The sequence below is a fragment of the Tursiops truncatus genome, chromosome 2, assembly GCF_011762595.2.
Source record: "Tursiops truncatus isolate mTurTru1 chromosome 2, mTurTru1.mat.Y, whole genome shotgun sequence".
Taxonomy (NCBI): domain Eukaryota; kingdom Metazoa; phylum Chordata; class Mammalia; order Artiodactyla; family Delphinidae; genus Tursiops; species Tursiops truncatus.
The window spans coordinates 143622300-143649240 of record NC_047035.1 but is presented as its reverse complement, the minus strand read 5'-3'; the positions used below and the strand labels follow the sequence as shown (position 1 = coordinate 143649240).

Here is a 26941-nt window from a genome sequence, read left to right as displayed (position 1 = left end):
ATAAATCTTTAGATCCCTTTATTTTGCAGTTGATTTCAGCCTTTTAAAATTAATACTTTAACCAAACAGTCATGAAAATGTATTTTGGGAATATGATGTTAGATATTAATATAGAAAATTGCTCTTGGAAATAATTAAATAACTTAAATTATAATTAATAATTTTTTTAAATTTATTTATTTGACTGTGTTGGGTCTTTGTTGTAGTTCACGGGCTTTTCACCGCAGTGGCTTCTCTTGTTGTGGAGCACGAGCTGTAGGCACACAGGCTCAGTAGTGGTGGCATGCGGGCTCAGTAGTTGTGGTGCACAGACTTAGTTGCTCCACGGCATGTGGGATCTTCCCGGACCAGGGATCGAACCAGTGTCCCCTGTATTGGCAGGCGGATTCTAACTGCTGCGCCACCAGCGAAGTCCCTAAACATGACATTTCTTGATGACACACAGCTGTATTTGTCTGGAACATGAAAGATTGGTCTTGCATCAGATGTAACTCCACAAAAGAGGAGGAAAGGAAGCAAAAATATGTCTTAAAGAATGTTGGTGAAAGTTAGGTATATTTTCTTTGGGTTTTAGGTAAAGTGATTTTTAGCAAATTCAGCAAAGTCATTGTAATGTTATTTTAAAATAAAGGCATGGATGGGTGAATTAAGTGGTGTTGCAGGTTTTGAGTTCTGTCAGTAGTGACTGCTTCTTGGATTAAAGTGAGCCATTTTTTTACATTTAGATGCTGGTAGAGTGCTTTCTAATCTAGAAGCACTGGTAGTGTTATGGATGGTGCATTAAGTCTTTCAGGAAGGATTAGGTGTCAGTGGTTTTATTGTAAGAGAATCTCCTGTGTTCGGGATGATCCTACTAAAGCCTAAAAGTAGTCTGGGTTTCAGCACTGACCATCACTCTCACTGTGTGTTTAGAAACATGGTGGGTGTTGTGGGGGGAGGTTGTAGCAAGAAGTAGAAACACAGCTTTATGTTCTGTAAGAACTTGCTGTTTACTGGAATCTAATCAGGGGCCTGAACACATCTGAACAGATACCCATTCTAACTGAAAATGGGAAAGGGGGAGATTATTTTAAAAGATATGTGAAAATCTTGTGGAATTGGCAAGAAGTTTACAGCTTTGGTACCTTTCTATGTGTTTGGTGTTCTTCCTCTTCTCCACCCCAACCTTTTCAGATTGGTTCATTGGGTCAGTTTTTCACCCGTGTCTACATAACTTTTCTGGAGATATTATCCCATGGTACCAATGGAGTAACAAGAGTTAAGACCTGTAGGTAGTACAGGTTGTATTAAAAGGGAATGTTAACAAGGAGTCAGTAGTTGGCAAGTCTAACTGCAATTTCTTTAACTGATTAGGAAGCAGGGAGGGGGCTGATAATATTACCTTCCTCATACAGATATGGTGTTTTAAGATTAGATGTTTTAAGATTTTATTTTTGACTCTGGCTGCTTGTAGACTGGCTGTTAACTGAAGTTGACCATGATACTGGTTTATCTTGAAAGGTGGTACTAATAAACAACCCCAGAAACTTGTATTTTACTTTACAGATATTGTTGACCATACCACATATCACATTGTGTTCTCCTTATAAACTATATGTGAAATACTCACTCTTATGTTATCTGAGTCAAGGTTAATTGTATTTCTGAGTGAATGATTTCATTTTTCTTTTGAATATTGTACCTCTTAACTAGTCATATCCTTTGCATTGGCTGTTAGGAAGAGTAGTCAGCTGAATGGCTTCTAATTAGTAAAAAAGCCCTATGGGCATGCATTTTGTTTTGACAATATACCTGACCCCTCATTTTTTCTACCACTTTGTCTTGGATTGACCATTTTTGCTTCTGTCTAATGTCATATAGCATGCATTTTAAAAGTCACCTTAAATCCTTTTCAACACACCATGAAGTATATAAAAAATCATAGTGATGTGTTTAGTGAACAGCACTTGTTAAACCCTCCGTTCCATTATAGGGTGATGCTTATAGGTTTAAATTCAGACACCTTAGCGTGGATACAAAGCCTTCACTATATGGCCTTACTGTTTCTAGGATTAGTCCATCCTGTATTCCAGACACACAGGATTCTCTCCCCTGATAAGATACCGTACTTACTTTATCCTGCCCCATAAGTATAAGTAGTAGGTATAAGCACTTACTAATCAATGTGTCCTTTTATAAACTTTGGTAGGAGGATGTTAGAAACCTTTCCCTCACACTTGTAATCAAGAAATCAGCTCGGTAGGAAGTAAGATTAAGAGATCTCCTAACAGGCGATCACTGTCTGTGAGACAAAGGACACCTTTTATGTACCTGCCCTTTGTGAGCTGTGGGTAAAGAAGGAGTCTTGGATTTATGACTGTAAGATGTTATGGAAAAACCCGAACGAACTTTTTGGCTAACACAATATTTGTGGCTTCTTTCTCACAACTAAAGTGGAGTTGAGTAGTTACCACAGACTATATGGCACACAAAGCCTAAATTATTTACTTATCAGGCCCTTTAGAGGAAAAGTTTACCAACTCGTAATATACAGTGTTGGGGATACAACCCTGAAAAAACTAAATAATCATTTTGTGTATTTTATTTGGTTTTTCTCTTTTTCTATTAGTCTTTACAGACTATATTATTAGTTCATCGTTCATATTTCAATTCATATTGAAATTCGATGTTGGTTACTATAAATAGCTCTCATAACTCTGAGTTTGTGGGGTATGTGTCCTTAGTAGGCCTTTCCCTGAAATGAGAAACTAAGAGCCGTATGCCCAGATTCTGTCCAAGGGTAGACTTCAATTTGGGGTATGTGGGTAGGAAACTAGAATGAGGGAAGACTTTACTGTGCAGTACCAGTATCCCACAATAGGTCAAAGAGGAAGAATACAATGAAGTATAATTAGTTTCAAGATTTAATAAAATTAGTACTTTTATTATTTAATCAAGAATATTCATAAGTGGTACTTTTTGGGGGGGAAGAAGGTAAGAGTATGGTGATGAAGAATACAGTGGCTGCTGACTGCTAGTACAGTTTGGTGCATGAAGCCAAGGCTCCAGCTTGTTTTACCTTCCCTTGCTTTTACGCTGCCAGTCGACACAGTGAAAAGGCAAATAACAAGTTCTTATTTTTATGAAAATAGTTTTGACCCCCTGGGCCTCTGAGAGAATCTCAGGGATCGGATCCCCAGGGGGTCCACAGATAAGCTTTGAGAATTACTGACCTAGGGCATGGACTCTAGCCAGACTGCTAAGGTTGACTCTTAGTTCCATCATTTACTACTAGCTGTATGACTTAAGCAATTTACTTTAACCTCTCCATGCTTGTCTGTGATATGGTGATAATACCTATTGCCTAGGTTTGTTATGAGGATAAAGGAGTGGAGGTTTATAAACGTGCTTAGAACAGTGCTTGGCACATAAAGCACTATATAAATATTATTAAATAAAACCAAATGGTAAATCCGGTTATTTGTATAAAAAGTGTTATACAAAGTTTCAGAAGAACAGGAGAGATTTAAATTCAGAGATTGACCATACAATGGAAGAAATCAGGGAGAAACATTCATTTACAAGTATTGGAAACTAAGTTGGAGATTTGCCTTAGGAGAAGAGATTTCTTAAAGGGGCTGGGGACAGAGAGGTGAAGCACAAAGTCATGCGTGTTGAGTTATGAGGTTTAAGGTCAGAGAAGAAGAAATAAAAAGAAGGTTCATACAAGTGGATCTTGCATACATAGAGCTTATTTTGTTAGTCTTTTGGAGAATAAAAGTGAATGAAAGCCCATGAATGTGGAAACCAATGGGAAAATTTGAGTGGGTTCCCCATTTTGCAAAAAAAGGTATTGGGTTGCCTTGTGCAGATAGTAACTAATTCTTTAAGATATGCAATATGGAACCTAGGTCGGTTTGAGAACATAAAATTGACTGCAACTTTAATTATAAAACTACTAGGTTTGGTATGCCAACTTAAGCAAATTGCTAAATGAACCTCTCTCTGAGTGAAATGAATTAGAAAAGATACCCCAAAACTTAGAGTGTGAGGCTAAGCATCTTTGTTCAGTGTACAAACTGTATAACATATGTATTGGGCCCTGCTGGCAAATCTAGATCTTTTCTCAAACAGCAAATTCAGTTTCTTTAAAAAGAGCCTATTGCAGCCTGTTTGCCTTGTGGTAAATACTTGGTTACCACAGGTTGTAGTACAAGGCTGCGCTACCTTGCCAGCACAGTTTCATTCATGCATTCAACAAATATTGAATGTCTACCATGTGCCAGGCATTATTTTAAGCATCAGTGAATAAAATGGACAGAATCTGCTGTTACAGAGGTGACATTTTAGTAAAGGGACGAGAGATAAGTGTAATTTAATAGTAAATTAAGATCAAAGGCATTGAAGAAAAATAAAACTGGAAAGGGTAATAAAGGATGCTGGTTGCAATTTTAAATGGGGTAAAGGAAGCCCTCTCTCAGAAGATGACATTTGAGCAAAGGTCCTGAAGGAGATGAGGGGACCTAGTTGTAGTGACTTCTGGAGGGTAGAAGTTACAGCAGTTACAAAGGCCTTATGACAGGAGCATAGCTGGCATATCTGTATATGATCAGGGAGGAGTGGGAGAGGAGGTCAGGTAATGGGGGAACAGATTATAAAAGAACCTTTAAGTCATGGTAAGGAGTTTGGCTTTTACTTGGTGAATTGAAGGATTTTGAGTAAGCAAGCAGTGTGATCTGCTTTAGATTTTAACATAATCACTGGCTGCTGTATTGAAAATACACCATAGGAAGATAAGAACAGAAGCAAGGAGACCTATATACCAGTAACTATATTAGTTATCAATTGCTATATAGCAAATTATTCCAAAAACTTCATGGTTTAAAACAACAAACACTTATTGTCTCACACAGTTTCTGTCAGGAATATAGACGTAGCTTAGCTGTATAATTTTGGCTCAGAGTCTCTCATGAGGTTGCAGCTCAGAGATTAGCCAAGGTTGCAGTCATCCAAACACTTAACCAGGGCTGAAGGATTTGCTTCCAAGTTCACTCATGCACCTTTTGGCCAGAGACCTCAGTTCTCAGCAAGTGGGGCTGTCCTTATGACAGTGGTAGCCGCCTTCCCTGGAGTGAGTGATCTACAAGAGAGAGAGAGAGCAAGGCAGTAGCCATAATGTACAGTGTCTTTTATGACTAGACTCAGAAATGACAAACCAACACTTCCACAGTATTCTGTTGGTTATCCAGACCAACACTGATAAAATGTGGGAGGGGACTACAAAGGGCCAGAATATCAGGAGGCATGGGGATCATTGGGGGCCACCTTGGAGGCTGGCAACAAATAGAAAATGAAATTTTAAAAAGATACCATGTATTGCCTTTTAACAAATACCTAGGAATATCTACAAGAAATATGCAAGACCTGCATGAACACTGTCAAAACATTACAGGGAACTTAAAGAAGACCTAAATTTAAGAGTCTGCTGTGTTTGTACATCTGTAGATTCAGCACAACGCTAACAGGTCCCCCTCCCATAGAAATTGACAAACTGAATCTAAAATTTGTATGGAAATGGAAACTGCCAAGAATAAGCAACACAATCTTGAGGAAGAATAAAACTGATACCAGCTATCCAAAATCTATAATAACTTGAAACAGGATAGACAAAATAGACCAGTGGGATAGAATTGAGAGTCTAGGAAAAGACCCGCATTACATGTATGATAACCCATGTATGGACAAGAGTGAGACTGCAGTGCAGTAGGGAGAGGACAGTCTTTTCAATAAATGGATTTGGGTTAATTAGATAACCATATGGAGAAAAACATGAATCTTAATCCCTACCTTATTCCATACAAAAAATCAACTCCAGATGGATTACAGATCTAAATGTGAAAGGTAAAATAATAAAATTAATAGGAAAATAGAGAGCATCTTCGTGACCTTGGAGTAGGCAAAGATTTTTAAAATAGCTAACTATAAAAGATAATTGTTAACAAAATCATATTAAGGTGAATTTTGGTTTCAAGACACCATTAAAAATGGAAAGACAAACCATCGTGGAAGGTAAAGTAAGCAAAAGGCAATCCAACAGAAAAAAGTGCACAGAAAACTTAGACACTTAACAAAAGAGGATTTTAAGAATATTTAAAATAGAAAGGCAGATGTATTAATTTCTTAGGGCTGCAATTACAAATTAATACAAACTAGGGAGCTTAAAAACAACAAAAATTTATTCTCTCACAGTTCTGGAGGCCAGAAGTTCAAAATCAAGGGGTTGGCAGTGCCATGCTCTGTACAAGCTCTAGGAGAGAATACATTTCTTGCTGCCAGATTCTAGTGGCTGCATGCATTCTTTGGCTTGTGGCCACATCACTCCAGTCTCTGCCTTTGTCTTCACATCACCTTCTCCTCTGTGTCTCTCAAAACTCTCTCTGCCTTTCTCTTATAAGTATACGTGTGATTGCATCTTAAGCCCAACCGAACAATCCAGACTAGCTCCTCTTCTTAAGATCCTTAACTTAATCATCTTTTGCCATATAAGATAGTATTCAGAGGTTGCAGAGATTAGCACATAGACATGTCTTTGGGGCTACCATTTTGCCCAGTATAGCAGGCAGTACTAAGTATTGGTGAGGTATGGAGTAACCGGAATGCTCATACTTTGCCAGGGGCTCTAACGTTGCCAGGAGTGTGTAAATTTGTATAACCCGCTTTGGGAACTGGTAGTATCTGCTTAAAGGTGAACATACATATACCCTGTGACCCAACGTGTCCCCTCCTAGGTATATACTGAGCAGAAATGTGTATGTATGTTAGTCAAAAAACACATAAAATAATGTTCATAACAGCAATATTTGTCATAGTCATAAGCTGGAAAGTTCCCAAATCCCTGTCATCACTAGAGTAGATAGTGGTTTATTCATACAGTGTAATACAGTGTAATATACTAGATAGCAAAGAGAAGGAGTGGACTGTGGTTGGACACATTAGCGTGGTTGAATCTCAAAAACAATTTGAGAGAAGCCAGACACAATGTGTGTACACTGTATAATTCCATTTATTAAAAGTTGAAGAATAGGAAAAGCGAATCTAGAGTATTAGAAGTCAGCATAATGGTTATCCTTGGGGAAAGGATAATATTTGGAAAAGAGCATGAGGAAGCTTTTGAGGGGTACTGATGATAATCTGTTTCTTTTTTTTTTTTTTTTTTTTTTTTTTTTTTTTTTTTATTGCGGTACGCGGGCCTCTCACTGTTGTGGCCTCTCCCGTTGCGGAGCACAGGCTCCGGACGCGCAGGCTCAGCGGCCATGGCTCACGGGCCTAGCTGCTCCGCAGCATGTGGGATCTTCCCAGACCCGGGGCACGAACCCGTGTCGCCTGCATCGGCAGGCGGACTCTCAACCACTGTGCCACCAGGGAAGCCCGATAATCTGTTTCTTGATTGGGGTGCTTAGTTACCCAGTTGTGTTCAATTTGTGAAAATTTAAGCTTTACACTTGGGACTTGTATATGTTTAAAGAAAAAAAGAGTGGGAGTTGTTGGTTACTTTTGTAGGTTTCTTTACTATAGGACATCTCAGTTGAACTAATGGGAGTATCTTTCATTTTGATATGCATTGTTTATTCTGTTCTGTTTGAAAGTTTTAGTAGAGCAACTTGATTATAACATTTGTAAGGACTTTGAATTGCAAGTGACAGAAGCCCAAAGCAAACTAAAGCAAAATGAGAATTTGTTCACATAATTGGGAAGTCTGAGGGGTGGAGCGGTCCTCAGTAAGCCTTTGTCTTGGCTGTCTCCTTCCTACCCATTTTGGCTTTGCTTACCTTATTTTAATTAATTATGCGGCCTCTTTCTCCATTGTGGCACAGACGGCCACCAGCAGCACCAGGTTTACATTGTATTGTCTTCAATGTAATCTCAGAGCAAAGTCTGCCTCTTTCCCAGTAGCACCAGTAAAATCCAGGAGGAATGAATGATTGGCTCAGATTGAGTCATAATGCCCAGGCTTGGATCACGTGCCCATCACTGAGACAGGTCTGGCCCTGAGGAGGAGGGCTTAAGCCTACCCAAAGCAAATGAAATGGTCTTCCCACAGGAACAAGAGGTTCTGTTAATCTGAAAGAGGAAGGAAACATACCAGGCAGACAGAAACTATCAGTTTCAGGAATATGGATGTCTTCCCAGTCCAGTTATTGAATGATTTTATAATTATTAAGATACCACGGATTTTATTTAGCCTTGGTGAATAGAAAACTGTGTGCTAAAATAGAGGACAGTTTGTACCAATTACATTACTGTCATTTTTCACATCATAGCTACAGCTTTCTGTATAAACTATACCTGGTGATACAGATTTGGATGAAATATTGCCTTTCATAGTTCTTTCCCCTTATTGGGTGATGAACATATACTTAAATAAGAGATGAGGCTTAGCAAGAGCAAATAATACTTTAAATTTACATTACTTGGATTAGAGACTCCCACAGTTAATAATATTACCTGTGCTTGAGTCCCATGTCTACGTAGCCTCCCCACATCATCTTCAGTGATGACCGCATTAAAGTCATTTGCTTATTTAATCCAGAGGTTGGCGGATTTTTGGTTCATCACCTGTTTTTGTTCAGCACATGAGCCAAGAATGGTTTTTGCATTTTTAAGTGGTGGGAGGAAAAATCAAAAGAGGGACATTTTATGATGTGAAAATTCTGTGAAATTCAAATTTTGGTGGCCATAAGTATAGCTCATTTGTTTACATATTGTCAGTGGCTGCTTTTACACGACAACAGCCGAATTGAGTAGTTGTAACAGAGACTGTATGGTCCTGAAGCCTAAAATATTTACTGTCTGGTCATTTACCAAAAGGTTTGCCAACAACTGATATATACATTTTTGGGCAGAATGTGACAAATTAGAGTCAGATGATGGGAATGCCAATCAGAGTTTTTCTGAAACCTGTCTTCTTCAACTGGAGACACTTACAGTGGCTTCTTTTTGTGAGATTTATCATGCCAGTCAATGAAAACTTTCCTTATATCAATAACTGGGAGGTTTGTATATATTAGAATTAGCTTTGGAGTCTCTTATCCTTACATAACCTAGTATGTTGAAATTGATGAATTATTTGCTGGGAAGGAATATATAGTATCCTCAAACATGTTATTCTCATGTTAGCTGGACTCATGCCTTTTTGTCTTTCAGCCCAAGAAACAGCAGGAAAGACAACCTGACATAGGGAACTGGGGACTGCTATACAGAGAGAGAACTACAAAGCATCCTCAGTGCAGTAGGAACCCTAATCCAAAGTCCCTATACTTTTATCAGAGTGAGTAGCATTCGTCTCAACTGTTCTATATTGAGTCATACTTTCTGATCTATTTGCTTTATGAACTTTCCTAGATATTTTGTAATCTCTGCAAAGGTTCTTGACCTCCAGAACATATGTATGTTGCCCATATGATAGGTATCATCATAGGTTAAGATTAGGTAACTGAAAGTGAAGGTAGCCTTGAATTGGAGAGTATAAGCTCTATCTAAGAGCTCTATCTAAGGGTCCTAGCTGATTGGTTTTAATTTTGGGAACATCAGTCCACTGTTGTCAGGTCTTGCTGTTTTTCAAGAGAAGCTGGAAACCTGGGATTTTTATTTGACATTCCCCAATTTCTGAATGCTAACAATAATTTTTAAGTTAATATGTGCTGGCTTACCAGACATGCCTGTGGGTCAGATTTAACTTGTTTGCCAGTTAACAACTTCTGTATTTAAGTCATCATTATAAATTATATATCCTCCCTATTTATTTCAGGAGCAGGGAGAAGAACAATGAAATGAAAAATTATATATGCCTTTTGTAACTGGCTTGGGTTACTGATCATTCTTGCTGAATGACTGTTTCAGTATATAAATTATGAGTACTGTGATTGAAACATTTTTCATCAATCTGTTGTCGCCCCTTTTCAATGGAAAATGACCATTTTTCGCCTGATGTGAATACTTCTAACAATAATGAAATGTGTTTATTCAACAAAATATTTTGTAATATTCATATAGGCATAAAGGGGATTTGAAGAAGAAACTGTTTAACTGGGAAATGATTTGTATACCTGTAAAGCACTTGAGTAATGTAAGCTTAAGTGCCCCAAAAGGGTGGTGTACAGACAGCTTCTGTAGGAATACAGAGCAGAGGAGGATCGAGGTGGACAGAAATGAACCCAGAAGAAGTAGAATTTAAGCTGATTCCTTAATAAGATTGTTATAGGCAGAGTGAAGAAGCGGACAACATTTACGAAGGAAAGAGCAGTATGAGCTGGAAGCTTGTTTCCAGCAACGAGGATGATTTGTTTCAAACAGATAGGCGCAAAAGGACCCTCTCCTTTTAGGCAGAGCAGAGTTAGAGCAGTTACTGAGTTTCTGCTAGGTGCCAGGCACTATATGGAAGCTTTCTGTATACACTGTCTTAAATAAATATGAGCACACTTTTAAAAATAATTAATTAATTTAGTTTTGGCTGTATTGGGCCTTTGTTGCTGTGTACAGCTTTCTCTAGTTGCAGCTAGTGGGGGCTACTCTTCGTTGTGGTGCACCGGCTTCTCATTGCGGTGGCTTCTCCTGTTGCAGAGCACGGGCTCTAGGCGCCCAGGCTTCAGTAGTTGTGGCTCGTGGGCTCTAGAGCACAGGCTCAGTAGTTGTGGCACGTGTGTTTAGTTGCTCCAGGGCATGTGGGATCCTCCAGGACCAGGGTTCGAACCCGTGTCCCGTGCACTGGCAGGCGGATTCTTAACCACTGTGCCACCAGGGAAGTTCTGAGCACACCTTTTTTTTTTTTACATCTTTATTGGAGTATAATTGCTTTACAATGGTGTGTTAGTTTCTGCTGTATAACAAAGTGAATTAACTATACGTATACATATATCCCCATATCCTCTCCCTCTTGCATCTCCCTCCCACCCTCCCTATCCCATCCCTCTAGGTGGTCACAAAGCACCGAGCTGGTTTCCCTCCCTCTGCTATGCTGTTGCTTCCCACTAGCTATCTGTTTTACAATTGGTAGTGTATATATGTCAATGCCACTCTCTCACTTCGTCCCAGCTTACCCTTCCCCCTCCCCGTGTGCTCAAGTCCATTTTCTACGTCTGCATCTTTATTCCTGTCCTGCCCCTGGGTTCTTCAGAACCTTTTTTTTTTCTTTTTTGGATTCCATACATATGTGTTAGCGTATGGTATTTGTTTTTCTCTTTCTGACTTCACTCTGTATGACAGTCTCTAGGTCCATCCACGTCACTACAAATAACTCAATTTCGTTTCTTTTTATGGCTGAAAAAACATGGAATGCTTCACGAATTTGTGTATCATCCTTGTGTAGGGGCCATGCTGATCTTCTCTGTATCGTTCCAATTTTAGTATATGTGCTGCTGAAGCAAGCACCTGAGCACACTTTTAAGGAGTTGAACTTAAGGAAGTTTAGTAACACGTCCAAGCTCTTATAGGTAATTAAAACGGCAAAACTGGGATCTGACCCCCAAGCCTGTTCACTTTTCACTCAGCTTACTTTCCAGGGAGATTGGGCTGGTTAAGGTAAATTATGTAGAGCATGAATGCCAGGTCTAGTACTCCTTTCTGGGGAAATTATTTAGTAACTAGAACAGAAGTAATACGATGAGAACTGAGTGTTTTAGGAGAATTTAAATAAGTGGATTGTGAGGAGAGGCAGTAAAACAGAAGAAAAAAACTGTTAAAATAACCCAGATGTGAAGTGATAAAGTCAGAATTGGGATGCAAAGAAGAAAAGAGCATGAGATATTTCAGAATGAAAATTATTGGAACTTGGTGACTTAAAATTCTATGGGATGAAGCAGAGGGAAATAAGTTTAATTGACATGTATTTGCAGTTATAATTGAGTCTGTGTTGCATTCATTCATTGCTGTCCTTTTGTCAGAATTTGAATAATTGGTAATGAATTTTCTTTGCAATCTTAATATTTGATCTTGAATTTTTATGCTAATGAGAATTTTTAGGTTAAAAGACTTAAAGGAAAAACAAATTTTCTCAAGAACTTGGTTAAGCTAATTAAAGCTGCATAATATCTTAAGGTTGAATAAATGAATGAAAGTTTAAATTATCTTTAAATGAAAAGAATAAGAATTCATAAATGCTCATGAATTTATGTTTGGCAGGGACAGGATGGACTTTGAAAGTCATTCTCTTTGTTTTTTTAGATCCAAAAAAAAAAAAAAAGGACATTGACCTAATTGCTTACTAGATATGTGACCTTGGGCAAGTTATTCAGTCTCTTTGAATATCAGTTTCCTCATTTAAGAATGGGGATATCAGTAATACCAACATCATAGGGTTCTGGAGAGAATTAAATGAGATAATATAAATAAAACAATAAAGACAGTTTTTGGCCCATAGTAAGCTCTGAATAACTAAGTACTATCCGAGTGGGGTAGGGAGGACAGTCAGTTGTAGGTTTAATTATGAATGTTAAGAGTCAGAAATCACATTTTCTGAATTCTCTTTAATTTGTAATTTTTTTTTTTAATTACACCATGCTAATCCATTTTTCTCTGTATGTCTGGTAATCTCATTCTTTACCTCCTTGGATTTGTGGTTTTCTAATCCCACAATACATAGAGCAATTAAGGAATTGTTCTGCCTTCTCATGCTCTTTCCTCTTTTTCTTTCCTGAATGCCAAGCTAATGGGTCCTCCAAATTGTTTACCTACCAAAAAGGTACAGTAGCAAGGGGATGCGAGATTTCCAGTTTCTCCATAGCTACCCCATCTTTGCCACTACACATAAAGATAAACTAAGATACCCTTTTATGGCTTTTGGTCTTTTCCTGAATCTTCATGGAAAGGTACATTTTGTGGCCTAAAAATGAATAACTAACACTGATTCTTTTCCTTTTTCTCTTTCTCTCTCTTTTTTTCTTTTCTTTTTAAGTAAGCTGTGAAATCTTTTGTGCTTTTTATCTGCCAGGATAATAGCTTTTTATAAGAAAGCTCTTGACTTATGAAAATAATTGCTAGTTTGCAACTGTGCAGGGCAGTTTGGCTTGGGGAAATTGCTAGTGTTACATGTTTTAAATTTTAGTCTTACTATTCAGAAGCAGGGATTGTGATATAAAAAACTTGGTGGTCATATTGTACTTCTAATCTGTGAATATTTACTTGAGTTTTTATAGAAATAAGATATTTATCTTCTCCGGATGCTTGTACATTGCCAGTATATACTGAAAGATTTATCAGTACCGGTGGGGAAGGTTCTTTAATTCTTATAACATATCATTTTAATGTCATTAATAGGTAGCATAGAATAGTTGGTGATTTAGAACAGTGTTCCTCGAGAATTCCCTGGCAGTCCAGTGGTTAGGACTCGGTGCTTTTACTGCTCGGGTTCCATCCCTGGTAAGGGAACTAAGATCCCACAAGCTACACGGCGCAGCCAAAAAACAAAAGTGTTTCTCAATCTTTTTTCCTTTATTGCCCTCCCACCCATCCCCAGGAGCCTTTTAAAACAGTTTTTTCCTAATTGGCTTCCTACCTCCATAAAATTTTAATTCCACATATATATAATAGTTATCTATTTATGTATTATATGTATAGCTGTGTTTTATACATAAATAGTAAGGGGTGTTTTTTTTTTGTACTCCCATTCCCCAGAGAATCAGTGCTTGCCTTCTTGAGGTGATTCTGCCTGCATTGATGGTTTACAGAGTGGATTCTCAAAATTTTTGGTTTCAGAACCTTTGTATTCTCTAAAATTATTGAGCACGTTGAAGAGCTTTTGTTTATGTTTGTCATATCTAGCGAAAATTTTATCATGCTACAAATTAAAGTGAGAAAAATCACAAAATATTTATTAATTTATTTAAAAATATTTTATGAAAAATAACCATTTCTCCCTCCCCCCTGCCCAAATGGTTTGGTGAGAAATGTGGCATTGTTACACATTTTTGCAAATCTCTTTAAGGTCTGGCTTAATAGCAAACAGCAGGATTCTCATAGTTGCCTCTGCATTCATTCTGTTATAATGTTAAAAAGAAAAGCTGGTGTCATACAGATATGTAGTTGGAAAAGGAAGGAGTATTTTAATAACCTTTTCAGATAATAGAGGTTTCTCTTCTTCGATATTACACCAAAATGTAACAATTTGTAGTTTCTTAAAGGGATAGTTGTAATGTAGGATCTCATACTATATAAAAACCTTTTGTCTGTTACTCTAAAATCCAGTGTTCTTTCACTTTGAATAAATCTTTTGTTCATGAATAATTTTGTACTGTCATACATTGGTCACTTAGGAAATATTGGTTTACTGACTTATGCAGACCTTCCAAATGTCAATAGTAGTACCAACTACTCACATGTCATTAATATAACCACTGACCTTATCAAAGACTCTCTAAAAATTGGAGAAACTTGTCAAGCTTTTTTTCATTTGAATGTTGTCCTCGGCAATAAATAGTATTAGTTATTTTTCTTGAAGTGACAGGCTTATTACTTCATTCATTTTTGAGAAAATATCTGCCACATACTCAAGTCTGAATAACCAGAGTTTGTCATTCGTTCTTTGAAATAAAAAACTTGTTCTGTGAAAAAGGTGACTCGGTTAGGTTGTAACTCAGACAATTGCACAAGTGCTTTTTCTTCAGTCATCATACTTCCTATATGCAGCAGGAATGCTTTATGTGTACTTCCCAGTTTGTCACAAAAAATATTAGCAAGACGTGTGTTCAGGCTCAAGATTTAATAAAATTAATAATTTTATTGTCACAGTGTGGTGATGAAGAATAGAAGGTAGTATACTTCACTGCCACTGTTATGGTTTGGCTCCTTGATGAAGCTCCAGGTTTTTAGCCACCATTGCTTTTGTACCGCAAATGCACATGTCAACATGGTGGAAAAGGCAAACTAGTTAGCATTAGTATGAAAACAGTTTTGATCTCCCCAGGGGTCCAAGGAGCAAACATTGAGAACCACTGATTTAGAGCTTGGACTTCTACTGAATCTCAGCTCCATCACTTATTAGCTACATCCATGATTTTGAGCAATTACCCTGATTCCAAACCAGACAACCACACTATTCCTCATGAATATAGGCCCCCAAAATCAACAAAATGTTTGACATTTGCTTTTCTATCCTAACATTGTTAATGGATATTTTTAGTTTGATACACTGTATATGTATTTACAGAACTACAGGAAAGGGAGGGTTTTTAAAAGTAGCATAATGTATAAAGCAGAGCAGCCAAGATTAGATTCTGAAATGACTTGCCATCATGAAGTAAAAAAGATGTTTGTCAGAATCCCAAATTACATTCCTAGGCCTAAAGATCTTTTATTTATATTCCTAGGCCTAAAGGTCTAAAGATTCTAAACAGTTTTAGGTTTTTCTTTTTAAAGGCAAATGCTAAACCTGCTTTGTTTTGTAGAGTCAAATGCATTATTGCTCTTGGTTCTGAAATTTGCATTAAATACCCTCCCCCCATTCTACAACTGTCTTTTCAAATAATTTAGGTGAAGAAAAAAAATCTGTTAATGGTAAACAGTGAATGTTATCAATTCAGGGAAACTTCAGTGGCAGAACAGTGTCCTTCGCTTAGTCTTGTCCTGTATGATCTTTGAACATACACTCATCTGTAAATACACATACGCGCATTTTGGAGGAAACTTCATTTCATTTGTGAGGCTTTTGTTTTGTTTTGTTTTTTAATAAAGTGAGATAGAACCTCTTATTACCTTCTCACGTTATTTATGCCAAAGAACCACTTGCTGTATGGGAGAAATGGCACATGGGGTTCTTCCATCTGCTGTAATTGATTATTGCCTGTGTGGTTCCCAAACAGTTCCTCTGCCTGTTAGTTTTTAAATTTTAAATAACTCTAAAAATAAATAAATATTTTGTTCCCAATTACATAAGTAGTATCTTCATTTAAGAGGATTTTAAAAGTACAGAGAAGGTACAAATCAGAAAAAAAAAAATCACAGTTAGCTTTGCCATCCTTGGATATATTCTTTCTTATCCTTATTGATGGTTAATAGATGCATTTTTTGGTCCTAATTGGCAACATATTGTATATACATTTCATATTGTGCTTTTTCATTCATTATCAGCAATTTCCTCCTTCAAAAAGAATTCTAAAATATTTTTAATGACTGCTTAACTTTTGAAAAAAATCCATTCTCCTAATATTAGATATTTAAGTTATTTTAAGTTTCTCAGCATTATAAATATACTGTAAAACACATCCCTTGTGTGTGTGTGTGTATGTATATATATATACATATGTATGTATATATAATTTTCTCCTGATTATACCCTAGTTATTCTGTTGAACGAGAATTGGTTCAAAAGGGCAATCTTTTTACAAGGCTCTTAAGGTGAGTTGCCACATAGCTTTCCAAAAAGATTGACACAACTTCTCATTTTTCCAGTGTTCTGCCAATTTCTCCACATCTTCACCAGCATTGATATTCTGTTCAATGCTTTTTAAACAGAAAACATTATGCAAGTTAAAACATGAACTTTCAGCAAAAGTTTAAATGCTTAAAAGTTAATAATATAACACATAGCGAACTGTATTTCTCATTACTAGGAGTCCAAGCTGAACCTAGACTTAAAGGATTTTCCTTAACATTCTGATGGTGCGGAGTCTTTAGTACAGATTCCCTTCTCTAGTTCATAACATTTTTTGAACCAGTACAGACCGACTTGTATACAGTGGGTCGGAGATAAAAGTTCAGTTTGTATCCTTTTGATCTTTATTTTTTTCTGTCTCTACCTCAGCCTATGTGTTGAGGCAGCTGCACAGAGTGCTTTAGGGCAGAGTATAAGTGCATTTTCCTTTATTATATAAAGCAAGTTTGGATAATGTATGATTGTAGTGTGTGTCTGAGTTCTTTGCTAATTCTGTGTAAATTTCAGGTGTGCAACAGAGGAACATGGCTCAAGAAACTAATCACAGCCAAGTGCCTATGCTTTGTTCCACTGGCTGCGGATTTTATGGAAACCCTCGTACAAATGGCATGTGTTCAGTATGTTATAAAGAACATCTTCAAAGACAGAATAGTAGTAATGGTAGAATAAGCCCACCTGGTAAGTAATTCTTACCTGGTAAGTAAAACACAGCACTATTCATAATTGAGATATACCTGAATAGCACAGGGTACCCAGTACCTTTTTCTACTTTCACATTTTACTTCTTTTACTACACTTACATCAGGAAAATGTCTCATTACATAATGTGATTATCAGTGGTAGGGAAACAGGAATAGGAGTATCTTTACCCATTGAAAAGAACTACTTCTTACTTGCTGTGTTAGAGAATTCTATTATCTTATTAAAATAGAGGCACACTTCATTCAAGTATATATAGCTGTCTTGGAAAATAAGGTGTAAGGGAGTGAGGGCTGTACGAGGACCTTGCTTCTTTTATCTAGGATGACTTTTGAAGCCAAGACAGTTGTAGAAGGAAAGAGTGAGTTATATATAGCCACAGCTGACTGTAGAAAAAGCCTTTCTCCATTAGGAAGGAGAGATGTAACAGTTTGACTCAGAGAAAGGGATGTTCATCCCCAGTTCATTTGAGTTCTTTATGCATTTTTATGTCAAAGGATTTTCCTGGAGATGAAGTGGCTTTTGTTTCAGTAGTTGTGTAAGAAGGATCATGAGGATTTTGAGTATAAGCTTTGCAAAAGTAAAGTGTTAATGGTACTCATCTAGGATAGTTCTCATGTAGCTTAATGCCTAAATGTATAGGTTTTCGTGGTGAATGAAAGTGCAGGCTGTTACTTAGTTCATTTAAAATTGTGTGTAGAGTCTTTCTCATCATTGCTTCATGTTGAAGCCAGAAGCTAGAATCATTTAATCAAAACTTCTTTACTTAAGGCTAAGATCAAATGAATATAAATTATTGTTTTTTAAGTCATCATCTACATTTCTGCCTTATAAAGAACAGGTAGAATAATATAACCTGAGCACAGATTTTAATTTTGAACTTATGTTTGCCTTACTGCAAAATTCTTTTTTATTTGAAATATTTGTGCGCTAGTACTTGGAAGACATTTGTGAATTAAAGGGTTTGGGTAATAATCAGTCCTAAGAAATTGTAGTTTAATTTTGGATATATACATTTTGTATATGGTTTCCTTGGTTAAAATCAGCATTCTTTTCCTAGGCAAACTATTGAAAAAATTTTAACTAAAGTAATGAACCGGCTTATTATATAGTAAAACAAAATCCATATACTATATTTCGTGGAAAGCTGATCTTGATTTTTGTAGATGAGGTGTTGGCCTGCCCAGGGTACAGAGTCACTAACCTGAGATGTGGTCCTGTTACAGCACCTTCTGTCAGTAGTCTGTCTGAGTCTTTACCAGTTCAGTGCACAGATGGCAGTGTCCCAGAAACTCAGTCGGCGTTAGACTCTACATCTTCATCTATGCAGCCAAGGTAAGATGTAGCCTCTGAAGTGTGATTGGAAAGCTATTGAAAAGTAAAGCATATATTCCATATGATCAGTTCTGTTAAGAAGGAAAACTGTGTAGTCAGCTTAGGATTAACTGGCATAAAATTATTATTATTAGTGACTAGTCAGAAAAATCTTTTTATTGGTTTTAAATTGGGGTGGGAGTAGGGAGTTGTCTTTTTAAGTCTCAGATTTCCTTTCAGACAGGTTTTTCTTTATTTCTCTTCATAATATATCCTGACCAACCCTTGAAGTCCTTCTGAAGCATGTTCAGTTCTTCTAGTCGTAGGCTTATTATGCAAGTACTAGTGCTTTGTATTAAAAAGTACAGTCTTGTCACAGGTTCCCTTCGTTTAATATCATGATGTGGTACTGATACCTATTTGTACTGTAGTGTATTTTTTCTTTTTAACTTTGAAGTCACATCATTTAGAAGCCTGAAAACACAGAAATGTTTGTTTTATTCTTACTCTACTGTTAGGAAACAGATATTAAGTTTCTACTCTGAAGTTCCTTTTTCCAGTTTATGATGGGAGATGTTCAGTTCTGCTATGCAAGTGTATCATATAGAACTTTGTATTAGGGTTCCTGAATTATGTCTTTATCATACTAGTTTTCATTTAGTGAATTCATACACAGTGGACATATACTGTTGCTTTATTTTCAAAGCAATGAACTTCTGGTCCAAATTGGTCTCAAGTTTCAAAGCTCTGTAGTTATGTTTAAGTTATAAAAAAAAGTATCTCTGATTAATTCTTGTCTTAATGATCTACTTACATATGTGAACTCTTACTTATTAATCACTTTAGTTACTCTTCATGCATAGAGATCATCTTTTAAAATCTAAATATTTTTGCTTTTCTAGCCCTGTATCAAATCAGTCACTTTTATCAGAATCTGTAGCATCTTCCCAAGTGGACAGTACATCTGTGGATAAAGCAATATCTGAAACAGAAGACCTGCAAGGTTTGCACATGAACTAGCGTATATTTTGTCATTTATTTAACATTTGAATATTACAAGCCAGGCACTATCTTAGATGCGTATGTTTTTTAAATTACCTGCCTAAGATAACGTATTTTTACATTTGTTTTCTTTATGAGCAGAATATTTTATATCCTCAAGTATTTAATTGACTGCAATGTTGGGAGCCATTTCCCACTTACATATAATTAGGTCATCAGCATAAACATAGAAAATTAAAAATCTGTTTTGTTTAAGAAATATAATTAAATGAATAAGTGGTGGTATTATACTGTTCTCTTTTACTGTTTTGCCCAATTTAACCTAAATACTATTTCCTCTCCCAGCAAACTGGGGCTGCTGGTTTGAGAGGAATCTCTTGCTTTTGACTCAGGTTATCTAAGTGACTGATTATTTTGACTGGCAGTGACCCCCTCTTTCCCCGTGTGTGACTTCCAGCACAACAGTCACATTCAGTTACTCTTATTTATAGCATGGTGTCTCTTGTTCTTGCCCATGCTCTTTATATCCACATTATGTGGATTAAAGTGAAGTGGATCTAGGAAGACTTGAAAATGTGTTTGAAGGCTTTCTTAGTGGGCAGAGATGGTGGAGGAGGCATTTAGGATGCTGTTAAAAATCTGTGCTTAGTTATATTCTATTACTGTGTGGAAACAATGTGTAAATTGAGAAGGATACTCTGGAAAGACAAGTCCAAAGATGAGCTGTGTGTCATTTTACCTATGGCATGATTTAAAGGGAGAAGATGCCATGCCCAGTGAAACCTTTCCATTGTACATGGTGTTCACAGGGTGGTGACAGATATATCTGGCAATCCTAGCTGAAGTTTGCTGAAGTTTAAATTCAGTTAAGCTAGCTAATTCCCCTTCCTCTGATTTCATGCCCAACAAATGATTGGCATAATTTGCCTCTTTGTAGATTTTGCCATAGAAAAATATACTGTCTGACCAACATAAGTATTCCAGTATAACATAAGTATTAGGTGAATAATTTTTATTTTTTAGTTAAATAGGAAAGTTTAAGGTTGGGCAGAGATAAGGAATATTTTAAAAACAGAAATAGAAAAATTCCCCAAATCTAGTTATCCATTAGACGTGGGAAATAAGACAGGGGTGGTATTAAAGCTTTCGGTTGTATGACAGTTGAAATGGCAATGGTGTGGTTGTTTGCGACAGGGAGGTTGAAAGAAGTAATGGTTAGACAAGATTTTAGATAGAGTAAATTGGAAGTGGTCCAATTTCAAAACTTAAAATCTCAATTGGAGGTTGTAGATAGTTAATAGGTATTTAAATGTATGATCAGTATTATGTCTGAGATTTGGAAGTCCTTGGCATAGGTTGAAAATGAGAGGCAAAATCAAGAAGAGCAAGTAGGATAATGAGTCAGCAAAGGGGAGAGGAAGAAGTCATCTAGATCCTGGTTAGTTTTAGGCCACAGATGTCAACAGAGAGTTTTCAAGAAGCAAAGGTTGCTTAGCAATTTTGAGAGAGAGCTAAGTAAGGAAGAATGAGAATAGGCTGCCAACCATGAAGGTGTTATTTATGTCTTACAATCGAACAAATTTTAGAATGTTGGTAGTGGGAAAATATATGCTGCTTAAGAATAAAATAGCAGGGATTTCCCTGGTGGTGCAGTGGTTAAGAATCTGGCTGCCAAGACAGGGGACACAGGTTCAGTCCCTGGTCCAGGAAGATCCCACATGCGGCAGAGCAGCTAAGCCCGTGCACCACAACTACCGAGCCTGCACTCTAGAGCCCTTGAGCCACAACTACTGAGCCCATGTACTGCAACTACAGAAGCCTGCACACCCTAGAGCCCGTGCTCCTCAAGAGAAGCCACTGCAATGAGAAGCCCACGCACCATAACAAAGAGGTAGCCCCTGCTCACCACAACTAGAGAAAGCCCACACACAGCAACGAAGACCCAACGCAGCCAAAAACAAAATAAATAAATAAATTTATTTTTTTTTTAAGAAAAAGAATAAAATAGCAGTTGTTTTGCAAGTTTGACAAAAAATGAAGATTGTGTGAACTAATGTAATATGAAGTGACATTTATGGTGTATGGAGAACAATACAGTTTTCTCCACATAGCCATAGATACATTAATGCAAACAGTGGTCTTGATGCCATATTAGGAGAAATTGTAGAGGGGTTTTAAATTGTATAGCCTCCTTTTTTCACTGTAATTTCAGTGACTTTTAAGTTAAACCAGTATTAACTTTTAAGTACCTTTTAAAAACTTAACATTCATAATTTCAGCATAGCAGAATCTTTGAACAATCAGATGTAAGTTTCATCTGAGTTTGAGAGGATTCGTTTTCAATGGGTAAAATCTCTTAACAGCCTAGTTTTTAAAAAATATACTGTTGAATTAAAAATGTCTTTTATTATAAACATGCACACGAATATGTGTATATATATACACATACACTCATAACACATAATGTACTTGTGACTTCCCTATTTGATAGGAACAAATGCAGAGAATATTTTTTCCATCTACTTAATAGATGGACGAAAAGAGAAGTCTTTGACTCAAGTCCTGTGGTCATTTGAGCTGTAACTGGAACCTAGGCACCTGACTCTAGGCCATTATTCTTTCCACTAGACAGTTGTGGTGCTTCCTGGACTAGGATGTTCTTGTGTGTGTTTCTGTTGCCATATCCAGCCCTCCCTCAGTTCCCAGGGTAGGATCAACTGGTTTGGTGGCCTACCCAGGTATCTCTTCTCTTCCTTATTATTCCACTTGTATTCCTCAAGGGAAATTTTTTTAGATAGGAAGATCATCCCAGGTAGAAGAGGGTACAAGAGTAGCATCTGTGTGCCTAAGCCAGAATTTCCTAACATTGTCGTTGGAGTTTTCAGAATAGTGTCCTTGAAACAGCTTTTTTTCTCTAGGTATTCTGCTTATAATTAGGTAAGTTGCCACCAGGTGGTTGGTACTGCTTCCATTTTGTCCTCACGGCTCTGAATAATTTTTCTCCTGTTTAACGGAGAAGCTCTGAAGAATTTTTTTCATGTTTACCTGAGAATTTACCATATTACTGCATCTTTCTCATTTAATTATGCCTTTTAACTTAATAAACAACAGTAACTCACTTACACAGTATCAGTTAGGAATGACAGATTTCCAGTTTATGAAAGCTTAGCTTTGTATTAAAAAAATTTTTTTTCAAGTTTTTTTTTTTGGACGCATTAGGTCTTTGTTGCTGCACATGGGCTTTCTCTCTAGTTGCCGTAAGTGGGGGCCACTCTTGGTTGTAGTGCGCGGGCTTCTCATTGCGGTGGCTTCTCTTGTTGCAGAGCACGGGCTCTAGGTGCGCAGGCTTTAGTAGTTGCGGCATGCAGGCCCTAGAGCACACAGGCTTCGGTAGTTGTGGTGTGTGGGCTCAGTAGTTGTGGCTTGCGGGCTGTAAAGCGTGGGCTTAGTAGTTGTGGAGCATGGGCTTAGTTGCTCCTCGGCATGTGGGATCTTCCCAGACCAGGGCTCGAACCCATGTCCCCTACATTGGCAGGCGGATTCTTAACCACTGGACCACAAGGGAAGTCCCAGCTTAGCTTTTTAAAAATGAAAACTTTTAAGTGTCTTTGTGTACTCTAAACTATCATACTTCATTTCTATTAGAACAATATGCTTAACTTCAGTTAACCTCTCAGTCCCTCAGGTATTGGAGCAGAGTAAAAAGAATATGGAATTTGGATTCAGAAGTTCTGTTTTCATATCTTGACACCTCCTCTTCTCTGAACCTTATTTTAATTACTTTTGAAGGAGAATAATAACCATGTCCACCTTAGAAGTTATTAGAAGTCAGTGAAATAAGATGAAATGTGTTTTGTTAATAACTACAAAGGATATTCTTATTCTGTATAATACCAGTGTTTGGGGAGGCTTAGCATAAGAGAATATTGAAGCTTTCCAGCAGTAGAATGTAATCATGACTAAGGTGGTGAGCTCTCTGTCACAGAAGTGTTTTCAGAGAGCTGACTTACTGTCAGGAACAAAGTAGGGGGGATCTCTGCACTGAGTGGCAGAGTAAATTAGAATTCTCATAGTCTTTTCAGCTCTGAGGGTTCCTTTCTTCATACCAAGTTGAATTGTCAGATCAGTGGTTCAGAGCAATCAGAGAGGAATAGTCCCTTTCAACTAAAAATCAGGAATTTGTATGGATTAAAAATCAGAGATTGATTTTTAAAGAGTGGGTGATAATAGCCAATACAATCTGGACAAAGTTGGAGGACTAACAATTCCCAATTTAAAAACTTAATACAGGCTACAATAATCAAGACTACATGGTACTAGTATGAGGATAGTCATATAGATCAATGTAATAGAATTGAGAGTCCAGAAATAGCATTCTCACATTTACAGGCAATTGATTTTCCAACAAGGTGGTGCCAAGATCATTCCATAGGGAAAAAACATATGATGCTAGGCCATTTAAACAAATAAAGTTGGATCCCTACCTCACTCGGTACACAAACATTTACACAAAATACATCAAAGACCAATATGTAAGAGCTAAAACTATAAAACATGTAAGAGAAAACAGGCATAAATCTTCATGACCTTGGATTAGGTTTCTTTTGACATGACACCTACAGCTCAGCAAAGAAAAAATAGACACATTGAACTACATCAAAATTAAAAACCTTTTTGCTTCAAAGGACTATCAAGAGTGAAAAGACAACACAGAAAGGGGAAAAATTTGCAAATTGTATATCTGATTAGAACATATAAAGAAATATAATTCTACAATAAAGAGAACCCAATTTTTAAAAGGGCACAGGGTTTGAATAGGCATTTCTCCAAAGAAGATCTAAAAATGGCCAAAGTGTTAAGGATGTGGAGAGATTGGAACCCTCATTCATTATTGTTGGGAATGTAAAATGGTGCAGCCACTTTGGGAAACAGTTTGACAGTTAAAAAAGTTAACTCAAAGTTAAATAGAATTAACTAAATGACCAAGAAATTCCATTCCTAATTCCCAAGAGATTGAAAAAATGTGTTCACACAAAAACTTATATAAGAATATTCATAGCAGCATTATTCATAATTAACAAAATATGGAAAGAACCCATATGGCTGTCAACAGATGATTGGATAAACAAGGTGTGGTATATTCATACACTGGAATAGTATTCGGCCGTAAAAAGGAATGACGTTCTGATACGTGCTGCAACGTGGATGAACTTTGAAAATATACTAAATAAAAGAAGCCAGGTACAAAAGGCCAGCGTATTGTGTGACTCCATTTATGTGAAAGATAGGCACCATGAAGAGGGCTTTTTTGCTGGAGAAGAGTTTGTAAAAGCAAAAGCATACTGGTAGGAAAACACGAAATTTGGGAGATAGGACAACAGTTGCTAGAGTGGCCAGTTCAGACAAGTATGTGTTGGAACTAAAGTTGGAAAGATTGTCTAGAATCAGGTCATGGAAAATCTCTACGGTATTGGGTTCTAATCCATGATAAGGGAAGAGAGCCATTTTGAAGGTTGGTTGCTTCTTTTTGTTTGTTATAAGATGACACAAAGTTGTATTTTAAGGATTCATTTAACAGTGTTTTGCCTCCAGATAGCTGCTATTAGAAACTGATCTCATTTACAGAGCTGCTCTCTTCAGGATGGTGGCCACTAGCCTCATGTGATCACTTGAAATGTGGCTAGTCCGAAGTTAGATATTTAGTGCATATTTATTTGCCAGTTACACTCTAGTTGTAACATATACAGTGCTTTTGAAGACTTAGTAGCAAAAAAGACAAAGTGAAATATTCTGTTAATACTTTTCATATTGATTTTTTATTTAAATGATAACATAAATTAGTTTTATCTGTTTCTACTTTTTAACATACCTGCTAGAAAATATAAAATTAAATATATGATTCTCATTATTTTTTTTGGACCCTATTTTTTTTGGACCGTTAGCCCGCTATGCAGGCTAATTTTTCTCTTGAATATTAAAAAAATTTTCATTTTGTAATGGATTTTTTTTTTTGCTGTGTTGGTCTTCGTTGCTGCGCGAGGGCTTCCTCTAGTTGCTGTGAGCAGGGGCTACTCTTTGTTGCAGTGCGCAGGCTTCTCATAGCGGTGGCTTCTCTTGTCGCGGAGCATGGGCTCTAGGCGCACGGGCTTCAGTAGTTGTGGCACATGGGCTCAGTAGTTGTGGCTCATGGGCTCTAGAGCGCAGGCTCAGTAGTTGTGGCGCAGGGGCTTAGTTGCTCCTCGGCATACGGGATCTTGCCGGACCACGGCTCGAACCCATGTCCCCTGCATTGGCAGGCGGATTCTTAACCACTGCGCCGCCAGGGAAGGCTTGTAATGGATTTTTGAGCTAAGAATAACATAAAGATCATTTTGTTCTCCCCCTTATTTTGCAGGTAAGAAAGTGAAGTCCAGAGAAGGGAAATGAATTTTATCCCAATGGGTCATTGTAAAAGTGTACATTTATTCACTCAGTATCTGTTGAGCAACCACTCTGTGTAAGCACTGGGTATACAGTGGTGAACAGAAATAGTCCCCACCCTCAGAATGCTTAGTCTAATCCTTGAATGAGACTTGTCATGACAAGTTATATATATGGATATATGTTATATATATAACATATATCCATATATGTAAGGTATATATGCTATATTACATAGATATTGTATCTACTGTAAGATAATGTTTGGGGATTACGTAATAATGTCATCTTATGTTCAGTTTTATTTTTCACCATGTGTCTTGACTATGCCCCCAAACAGGTAGTGCTAAATAGTTTTATGTACTCATTGTTATATTTGTGTACTTTTTTCTTTCTTTTCTTTCTTTTCTTCCCTCCCTCCCTCCCTTCCTTCCTTCCTTCCTTCCTTCCACAGGATGCAGAGCATAGGGCCTTGTTCCTCTTGAATGTGGTCCTCCATGTGGGTAGTTAAACCAGTTTTCCTGCCTGGTGCTTTTTGAAGTATCTTTAAAGTAGTGGTCAGAAGGCTTTGTCTAGTTGAGATTACCATTAAAAATTATTAGCAAGTGCTGTACAGTTTATCTCTCAGCCTTTATGCCATTGCATAGGCCTCCCAAATAGCCCTTTAGGACCACTGGATGCAACACAGGCAGCCACCTGTTCTTTATCATTAACAAGTGGGTATTCTCTGTTTACAATTCTCAATTCAGAATATGAAAAACTGCCTAGTTCTGAGGAAACTGTCCTTATTTTGGCTTCAGGTTCAATAAGAGTATGGCCCTTTGGCCCTTAGTCTACTGTAAGGCTTGCTTGCTTATTTATTTATTTAGTATGGCCGTTTTAAAAGATTGTTTCCTTTTACGTAACTTAGAGTTTGATAATTATGGTTTGCTTTGATCTTAAATCTCACATGAAAATTGGGGAAACAGGAGTAATTTCTAAGAATCTTAGACTTTTACAAAATACTGTTATCATCTTGCCCATGAATTCATTTGGTAAATGTTTAAATTCAGGTACCAGCCATTAACTGCAGGTAAGCTAAGGTTACCTTAGTCTGATGAGGAT

The 26941-nt window shown here is 37.1% G+C and overlaps 1 protein-coding gene and 1 non-coding gene across 5 annotated transcripts in view; one reads left to right on the top strand and one right to left on the bottom strand.

Annotated features, from left to right (window-relative positions):
• ZFAND6 (zinc finger AN1-type containing 6) overlaps positions 1-26941 on the top strand; it is a 74655-nt gene that overhangs the window by 41111 nt on the left and 6603 nt on the right. For 2 of the 4 annotated variants that reach the window (XM_033852242.2, XM_019945897.3), the window contains 4 exons: positions 9184-9307; positions 16910-17080; positions 18328-18436; positions 19318-19418. In XM_033852242.2, coding sequence (XP_033708133.1) covers positions 16927-17080; positions 18328-18436; positions 19318-19418 — 364 coding nt within the window. In that variant the 5' untranslated portion in view covers positions 9184-9307; positions 16910-16926. The remainder of the gene's footprint in view (positions 1-9183; positions 9308-16909; positions 17081-18327; positions 18437-19317; positions 19419-26941) is intronic. The other 2 variants (XM_033852244.2, XM_033852243.2) reach the window with 1 other exon arrangement.
• Positions 11300-11406, bottom strand: LOC117311518 (U6 spliceosomal RNA). The gene has a single exon (XR_004525713.1). It is a non-coding gene; the product is annotated as a U6 spliceosomal RNA (small nuclear RNA).